This window comes from Ovis canadensis, chromosome 1 (assembly GCF_042477335.2).
Source record: "Ovis canadensis isolate MfBH-ARS-UI-01 breed Bighorn chromosome 1, ARS-UI_OviCan_v2, whole genome shotgun sequence".
Taxonomy (NCBI): Eukaryota; Metazoa; Chordata; class Mammalia; order Artiodactyla; family Bovidae; genus Ovis; species Ovis canadensis.
This window is the reverse complement of record NC_091245.1, coordinates 20,169,195-20,177,739: the sequence shown is the minus strand read 5'-3', so window position 1 is coordinate 20,177,739 and position 8,545 is coordinate 20,169,195. Positions and strand designations below refer to the sequence as shown.

At 58.3% G+C, this 8,545-nt stretch overlaps 2 protein-coding genes across 3 annotated transcripts; one reads left to right on the top strand and one right to left on the bottom strand.

Moving 5' to 3' along the window:
* The first annotated feature begins 992 nt into the window (after positions 1-992).
* Positions 993-2,379, top strand: DYNLT4 (dynein light chain Tctex-type 4). Of its 2 annotated transcripts, none has more exons than XM_069556011.1 (3): positions 993-1,135; positions 1,428-1,499; positions 1,603-2,379. In XM_069556011.1, the coding sequence occupies exon 3, from the start codon at positions 1,614-1,616 to the stop codon at positions 2,268-2,270; it is 657 nt and encodes a 218-aa protein (XP_069412112.1). In that variant the 5' UTR covers positions 993-1,135; positions 1,428-1,499; positions 1,603-1,613; the 3' UTR covers positions 2,271-2,379. The 2 variants fall into 2 exon arrangements, with proteins under 2 accessions (XP_069412112.1, XP_069412190.1); XM_069556089.1 differs by having other exon boundaries at positions 998-1,081.
* On the bottom strand, positions 2,284-7,584 carry PLK3 (polo like kinase 3). The gene is made up of 15 exons (XM_069555911.1): positions 6,885-7,584; positions 6,641-6,748; positions 6,430-6,546; positions 6,166-6,295; positions 5,997-6,084; positions 5,117-5,212; positions 4,831-5,029; positions 4,592-4,718; positions 4,300-4,391; positions 3,966-4,059; positions 3,746-3,829; positions 3,494-3,656; positions 3,217-3,346; positions 2,904-3,017; positions 2,284-2,796 (listed from the first exon to the last, which is right to left on the bottom strand). Exons 1-15 carry the CDS (start codon positions 7,092-7,094, stop codon positions 2,605-2,607), a joined length of 1,944 nt encoding a protein of 647 aa, XP_069412012.1. The 5' UTR covers positions 7,095-7,584; the 3' UTR covers positions 2,284-2,604.
* Positions 7,585-8,545: the final 961 nt, after the last annotated feature.

Below are 8,545 nucleotides of genomic sequence, written 5' to 3'. Positions count from 1 at the left end.
GAGGCCCCGCCCAGCTCCCACAGGCCCAGGGAAAACTTCAGCCCTAGAGGGGCCCTAAGCAGAGTTGGGGGGTCTTAGCATCCTGGTCCCTGCCTGTCCGGAGTTCAGAGTTCAAACTTCCCTCCCCTCTCTCCCCTCCCCCTACAAGCATACAGGTTAAGCGGACCTGAAGAACTCCCATCAACAGGGAAAGTCCTTGTCCCCATGGACCATTTTCAAGGTCCAGAGCTGGCTTGTTTGGGAGGTGGCAGTCCTGGGCCTCCCAGAGAGGGTTCAGGTGAGGAGGTGTCAACACTGACAGAGGCATCATGGTCTCTGGCGTCCCTGAAGTACAACCACAGTGCGAGTGGGGGCAGTCTGGGCACTAGGGCACACAAGAGGTGTGGACAGCGGGTGACTAGGCCCAGGACACTTAAGTTAGGTCAGCAGGACTCACTGAGGAGTGAAGTCACCACTGTTGCATCAGATCTGAGTTCCAATGGGCCTCCCTTCCCCCTCCCCCAGCCGAGAACTGAGGAAGTCATCCAAGCCCCACCCTAGCTGTATACAAGGAACGGAAATGTTTGTCCTAATTGAGGCTGATGGGGAGACGATAGGGCCATGACGTGCTCCTTCCTGTAGGCCCGGATCCTGATTCCTGAGCAGCCACCCCAGCAACCTCAGGGTTTCTCCATATCCCAGGCCTCTGCGACTTGCTCACAAGTAGAGAGCCAGCCTTCACAAGGGCAGAGATGAACAGTGGCTCAAGAGCCCTGGGGTAGGGGGACACCTTTCTAACCAGAGCCCCCTCTACATCTGCCCCTTCACTCACACTTGTATGCCCTTAGGCTCTAACCCCCTGTTGATCCCCTTCCCCTGATGACTCAGCCACCAGGCATTCAATCAACATGTGCTTACAGTAACACTCCCAGGTTAAGCCAGAGCCAGGACTGGTGAGAGGGAACCAGGAAGAGTGAGTGCTTGCCCAGCAACCCAGGGCAACTCCACAACACAGGCAAGGGGCCCTTACCCTCCTACCTGCCAGTCAGGCCAGTTGGGCAAGGGCTGTTAGGAGAGCGCCTGGAGGACACAGGTGGCTCGGGTGCCTAAGGAGTTTGGGGAAGAGAGGGCAGCCATCCCAGAACTGACTCCGGAGGTAGGGCCAGAAGCCAAAAACAGGCTGAAGGATCATCCTGAGTCACCTAGCCCCAGGCTCTGCCAGATGCCCTAAGAGCAGGGAGGGGGTGGAGGATGGCAGGATTCAAGACTCACAGGGGCTAGAAGGAGCTGGATCTGTCTGTCCCTCCCTCTGGTTAGGGGGTGGAGGCACCACTGTCTAGGCGCAGCACTTGTCTAACGTCCATAGTGTTCAGGTGAAGTGAAGCTCAGGGGGTAGGGACAGAGATGGTAGTCTTGAGCAGCGTCTCTTCCTTTGTTGTCCCTAACAGCCCTTAACCCTCTAAGCACCCAGGAACCCACGCAGCCGGGAACTATTTGATTCACCGGTCCGAAAAACACAGGTAAGGAGGGATTAGAGGGTAAAAACTCATCACTGAGTAAGAGACTAGATGGTGTACAAAGATAGCCAGTAAGGGCCATCCCATCCAAGTGTGGGTCTTCCAGCCGGCAGGTCCATGGCTGGCAGGCCTGTGCCCCCCGGACGCCAGGAGGAGGAGGCCAAAGACCATGGGCTGAAACTATCAGCAGCGCGGCCTCTAGGCCACCTGCCCAGCATCGATGAAACCCGATCAGCTGGCCTGGGCCCGGCCTCCCGCCGTGGCTCCGTGCTAGGGCCGGTCTTGTCCTTTTCACGCCGCAACTCGCTGGCAGGGCCAAGTGCAGGCCCTGGGGGTCGACGCCCATCCCTGGGCCCCGTGCCCCCTCTAGGCTCGCGGGTCAGCTTCTCTGGCTTGCCCCTGGCGCCCGCCCGCCGGATGGCGCCTTCGTACCGCACGGAGCCGGCGCCGGGGGAGCGCTGGGAGGCCGCGCGCGCACAGCAGACCCTGGAGGCGGCGTTGGCCGAGGGACTGCGGGACGCGCGCTACTCGGGCGCGGAGACCGGGCGGCTGGCGCAGGAGCTGTGTGAGCTGGTGCGCATGCGCCTGCGTGAGCTCAGCCCGCCACGCTACAAGCTGGTGTGCAGCGTGGTGCTGGGGCAGCGCGCCGGCCAGGGCGTCCGCGTGGTCAGCCGCGCGCTCTGGGACGCCGCGCGCGACGGGTTGGCCTCGGCTGCCGTCACCAACGCCTCGCTCTTCGCCGTGGCCACGGTCCACGGACTCTACTGCGAGTGAGGAGGCCCTCGAGTTATGCAAAAACGGTTTATTATCCCAGAAGGAGGCCCTTCGTGGGGCTCACATCCCAATAAATAAATGTCAATAAATAAAAGTGGTCCATAAATAATGTCCCCTAGCGGGGGGCTAAGGCTCAGGCTTTTCTTGGAGAAGGGGTGGGAGGCTGCCTCCAACCCCAGTAAAGCTGGTCCCTGATTCCCTGGGGGATTCGGCCCAGAGCCCCCAGTGAGGCACCAAAGGAACAGGGAGGGCCACAAAGGTGAGGGCCAGAGCCTGACAGGCCCAGACCTCAGGCCTGAGGGCTTGAGTGGTGGCCGGGCCAGCAGACTGTGGCCTAGACGGGGCACCGGTCCCGGAGCAGGCGCAGAGCATAGTGAAGCCGCTGCCGCAGATCTGGGGAGCAGCCCAGCTGCTGAAGGTGGGAAGCGAGGTAAGTACAAGCACTGCGATTGCGGGCCACGAAAGTCACAAGGAGGGGCTCCCAGCCACTGAGAATCAGCTTGGTGTGGTCTCCGTAGAAGTTCACCTGTGCACAGGAGGGCGGCACTAATCAGGGCGTAGCGCCCAGATCGTTTCCTCCCCAGCACCCTGGACCTCCCAGCCTTCACCCCCAACTCCAGGCAGAGCTCTTACCTGGATAGTGCCATCACTAAAGAGCATGAGTAGGGCCTGATCGGTCTTGACCCACTGCAGCAGGAGCGGGGGCATAGGCACCTCCACCTCTTCCACACTGGGCAGATCTCCACCCTGGGAACAGGGGCCGGTCACTTGTCTGACACCAGTCAGTCCTCTCCCCATTCATGTCTCCCTTAGAAGGTCAGCTTCTAGCTTCAAAACCCAGCCCACTGTCCACCCACCCCCAAAGGGGACTCGGAGGGGATCAGGATGTGTTAGTCCTGAATGTACCAACTCCCCCCAGCCCCAACCCCGGACCCAGTCCACAGACCTTCATGAGGCGCTGCTCCATGTAGGAGGCAAAATACTTCAGGACACCCAGCTGAGGCTGCAGAGCCCGAGGCACAGCGCCCACAGAGAAGGAGAAGTGCTTAGTGCTGGTGGGGTTGTAGTGCACAGTCCTGGAGGAAGCAGACAGAGACAGAGGTCAGAGAGCCCAGCACCCACACCCCCTCCTCAGAGACTGTAGGACCGGGAGCCCAGGAGCAGTGTTGCAGCACTGCTGAGTACAGAGGCCTGGATACAAGGCACTCCATCATAGCACTTACTTTCTGTTGGCCGACAGTGCCATGTGTGTGCCATTGTTGAAGAGCACAGCCACACGGCGGCTGGACAGTTGATACCCAAAGCCAAACTTGTTGGAGTAGTCAACCCACTTGCTGACCCACACCAGAGGTTCTGGTTGTGCCAGGGGAGCTGGGTTCTGTTCAGCTGTCATAGAAGAGGTAGGAGTGAGGACTTGTTCCTGGCTTCCCAAAGAACTCCCACCACCATTGACATGTGCCAGGCCCCAGCCTCACCTGGGGGCATGAAGGCCAGGCAGTTTCTCAGAGCACAGAGAGCTGACTCCACCACTGTGGCCACAGTCAGACCTTCTTCAAACCCTGAAGAGAACAGGGCACTGAGATTTAGGCAACAGTCCCACAAGCTCTAGGCAATGACTCTCCACCCACCCCTTCCCTCCGGGCTTGGTCTCAGCCCCCGCAACCTCGAGCAGCCTTCACCCTCCTGGTGGCTCACCATCTCCACTGCTTGCCAGTGTCCCACGGGGTGAACTGTCTTCTGGTGCTGTCTCTACCAGGCTGAGGGGGGCTTCACCTGAAGTTGCTGGAGCCTGGAGGGTTGGGTTAGGGAAAAGGAGTGAGACAGGCCCCAAAATCCAGATCCTTGAGAGTCCATGGCTCACCCTGTCCTGGCACCCAGGGCACCCCAGGTCACCCCGCCTGACCGATGAGACGCAGCCAATTAGGCCACCACGAGGCTAGATGCTTCACCAGCCTCTTTTATCCCAGGCTTCCTGCAGCTGCTAGGGTGGGGGTGAGTCAGGGGAACACCGTCCACGTGAGCACCTCACCTTGGGCCTGGCATCCTGATGGCCAATGGATGTCCGAGTGAGGCCATTCACCAAACAGGAGACCTCATCCCGCTCCTCTGGATGGTTCTTATCTGGGTGGGGGGAGATAGAACCCTCAGAATCTTGCCCAGACCCCCTGCTTCCCGAAGAGATGACACAGGCATAGCCAAGTGCCTGTGTAATGCATGCTATCCCCAGGGGTCTCCAGGGGCCCTACACTCACACCCCCACATGTATGTGACAAGCCCCCTGCTGCTCTGTACCCTCAAGTCCGCTGACGTCTCAGACTTACTCTTATTCTTCTTTCTCCCAAAGAGGCTCTTGGTAACTTTGACAAACAGAATCCTAGCTGGGTTAAGGGGTGTCAGGTCTGGGACTGTCACACAGCTGCTGACAGGGAGCCGGTCCGGGGTGTAGCCCTGAAGAGAGAAAGTGTATGAGTAGAGAAGAGCAGCCCAGGGGTCCTGTCACCTGCTCCCAATTCAATCCCTGGGGAATCTGCAGACTGGATGCGTCTGGGGTGCCACAAACCTTGGTAAAGAAGTCGTGGCGCAGGATCTGGTCAATTGAGGGGCGGTCTTGGGGTGAAGCTCGAAGGATGGCGGCCAGGAGCTGCCGGGCAGGCAGTGAGAGGCTGGCAGGCAGCGTGTAGTGAACCTGCTTGATGCAGCGGTACGTCTCCTTCAGGTCAACGGTCTCAAAGGGGGGACTCCCACATAACAGCGTGTACCTGTGGGGCCGAGAAAAGGTGGTCAGGAGTAAAGTGGAACATAGGCTCCCTGGACACCCTCTGTGTACACATGACCCTGGCACTCACATGACACAGCCCAGGGACCACACATCTGCCTCCGGGCCATGGCCCTGTCTCTGCAGCACTTCTGGGGCCACATAGTTGGGGGTACCACAGATGGTCCTGACGGGAGAGGGGGGAGGAGAGGGCAAGGTTCAGAGGCAGCCTGACTGGCCCCTCATCCCTACCCCCACTGAGAATCCAGACAAAGCAGCTGCCTGTCACCAAAGGCCAGAGAACTCCTGTTTGTTCTGAGACAATGGAGCTGGGGATGGCAGCTGAGTCCCTGCCCACCCGCCTGGCCCAGCTGCTCAGCGACTCTGCAGGACGGGGGAGTTCCTGACCCCTATCCCAGCCCCCTCCTGCAGGTCAACAGAGGGTCCATCACTGATGCCTTCCTCCTTCCCCTACTCCCACCACAGGCTCACAGGCTGTCACCTCCTGTGGTCTGTGCTGTACACACTAACATCAGCTGTCACATCCCCCATGAACACTACACATGCTGTGTTACACTCCCAATCCTCATGACCACAGCAGGGTTTTCTGACACACACAGCGTGTCATGTCCACCATCTCCACACTCAGTCTGTCTCACACACACACTGCTTATGTCACCATCCACATTCACACACAGGACTGGTCATACACCTTCAAGAATCCTTACACCCCATCCGTCTTAAGGACTCAGGCACACACAGGACCAACAGCCTCTCCACCATTTCCAGGAACCCAGGCTGCCACCGCCACCTTCACACACACACACACAGCCCAATCATCCCTCCCATCAATCACACGGTCACATCAGGCAATCATCATGCCTCCTACAGATATATACTCAGTGTCTGTCACTCACGTCATCTGTGTCACACAGACTGTGGCCACCCCACCCCCCAACCCAAACACTCACTTCTTCCTATGCTCTGGGGGCTCCAACCGGGTTGCCAGTCCAAAATCCCCCATCTTCAGTTCCATGTTTTCAGTGATAAAAAAATTTCCTGAACAGGGGCGGAGAAATGTGTCAGACGCCTTTTTCTCTGCCTCCCCAGCCCCCCATCCTGGTGGCCCAGGATTCTCACCTAGCTTGAGGTCCCGGTGCAAGATGCCCCGCTGATGCAAGTACTTGAGTCCGGAAAGGATCTGCCGAAGGTAGTAGCGCACCTCTGGCTCCAACAGGGTGTGCCGGGCCTTCCAGATGTGGGCCAGGGACTGCAGAGAGCGGCGGCCTCAGCTCCTCGTCCGCCCTCCCCGACCCTCCCTTCGTGTGCTCGCCGAGGAAGAACAAGGCTCCAACTTTGGGTCTTAAGGTCCCTACTTCCTCCCCTACCTCCACCATCCCTCACCTTTCGGCTGCAGAGCTCCAGGAAAATGTATATGTTGTCAGCATCCTCAAAGTGGTGCGAGAAACGCACGATGTGGCGGTGCTGCAGGCCGCGGTGCAGCTCAATCTCGTTTAGGATCTGCAGTGGCGGCGCGGGGTTACCATCCGTCAAGGGCTCCCTCGTCACCGTCCCCACCCCACCCGTCGCCCGTTGGGCCAGGGCCCTGGCTCACCTTCTCACGCTGATGCGGCTTGGTAATGCGGCTCTGCGAGATGACTTTGACCGCGTAGGTATTGCCGGTCTCTGTGTCAGTGGCCTCGTAGCAGCGGGCAAAACCCCCCTATGAGGAGAAGGCATTAGGCAGGTCTGGCCCGCAGACGTCCCCATGCCGAGGCCAAACGGCCCCGCCCCGCTCCGCGAGGGCAAAGAAGTCGGCAGGGCTCCCCTACCCTCGCTGGCACCACTCCCCAGCTCACCTTGCCCAACAGGCGGCCTTTGAAGTAGGTGCGGCCGCTCCGCGAGTCGGTGATGAGGCGCCCAGGGTCCGGTGCCGGAGTCTCGGCCAGCACCTCTGGCTCAGATCCAGGCTTGGGACTTCCAGGCGGCCCGGGTCCGGCGGGGGGCGCTGGCGGGGCGGCCGCACGAGGGAAGGGTCGCGGGGACAGGAAGCCGGCCGCAGGCTCCATGCGGGCGGTGCGGCGCAGCGCCGGCCGGGCTAATTTCTGGGTTCCGCCAGGCCCCGACGGCGCGAGGCGCTGCCAGGATTTGCTACGCCGCGCTCGTGCCCTAGAGAGCCCAGCGTTTTTATCAATGAACGCCTGCCCCCTCCCCGGCGTCTTATCATTAAGAGCCCGCCCCCTTCATGCGAGTCATCGAGAAGCCACGCCCCTCATCAGGCCTTACGTCAAGAAGAAGCTCCTCCTCCCAACCGCGCACCCAGAGGCCAAGCCTACTGCTCCCGCCTTCAAGATGCAGCCATACTGCCAGTCACCATGTGGGTGTCCATCAGGATGTAAGAGCCAGCTTTGTTCCTGCCCTCCTACCTCGTCCTGGTGACTGAGAGTCCTTGTAATGGGGGTCCTTTCGCCCCCCATTCTTGGGGGCTTATGCTGAAGTCCGAGGGTGCCTGGGCGTATGGGGAGTCTCCTCAGCAACTAGATGGACCACCATTCCAACCTGGAGGGCAGAAGCAGGGAAGCCGCTCGCTTTTGCCCGAGTTGGTCACCAACCCTTTAAGTGCGCGGGAATTTGCGTTCGTCCCACGCTCTTGGCCAGAGACCGCAGGTCCAAGCCAGTGCTGCCCCCTGTAGGGGCTGAGAGGAATTGCATACTCCCAGCTGGGCTTTCCTGGAGTAGGGAGTGTGGAAGCCTGAGCTCCTATGCTGAGTCTTGAGATCAAACAGCCAGGCATTCAAGGCTTTTGTAACGAGCTAGGTCACATCTTCTGCTACCCCTACACCCACACCCTTAAGGGGCAGATCTCATGTTCTGGAGGGGTGCCTATTCTCTTTCCCTGAAAACATCCACTGCCCTACGTCCACAGCCAGAGGCCAGAAAGTGAAGAATGGTACTTGTATTTTCTAAAATCAAGCAAAGGACAACTGGGCAGGTGGTCCTGGGGCCACCTGAACCCCTAAACCTCTGGTCCATGCCCACCTTTCACAGGGCCAGAGACAGAGAGATGGGGCCTTTTTAAATTTATGTACTTTACTGAAGTATAGTTGATTTACAATGTTGTATAATTTCTATCATACAGCAAAGTGACTTAAGTTACACATATATCAATACATCCATTCTTTTTCATATTCTTTTCCATTATGGTTTATCACAGGATATTCAATATAGTTTCCTGTGCTATAACAGTAGCACCGTACTGTTTATCCATTCTATGTGTAATAGTTTCCATCTGCTAATCTCAAACTCCCAGTCCATCTCCCCCTTGGCAACCACAAGTCTGTTTTCTATGTCTGAGTCTGTTTCTGTTTCATGGGTAAGTTTGCGTCATATTTTAGATTCCACATATAAATGATATCATACGGAATTTGTCTTTCTGGTATGATAATCTTCACTTGTTATGATAATTTCTAGATTCATCCGTGTGGCTGCTGCTGCTAAGTCGCTTCAGTTGTGTCCGACT

Coding starts and splice junctions, on each gene's coding strand:
- PLK3 (XM_069555911.1), bottom strand. CDS start 7,094: ATGGAGCCTGCGGCCGGCTTCCTGTCCCCGCGACCCTTCCCTCGTGCG. Junction 4,060..4,299: donor ATCAGGATGCCAGGCCCAAG/GTGAGGTGCTCA, acceptor CCAACCCTCCAG/GCTCCAGCAACTTCAGGTGA. Junction 3,657..3,745: donor CCTGGCCTTCATGCCCCCAG/GTGAGGCTGGGG, acceptor CTTCTATGACAG/CTGAACAGAACCCAGCTCCC.
- DYNLT4 (XM_069556011.1), top strand. CDS start 1,614: ATGGCTGGCAGGCCTGTGCCCCCCGGACGCCAGGAGGAGGAGGCCAAA.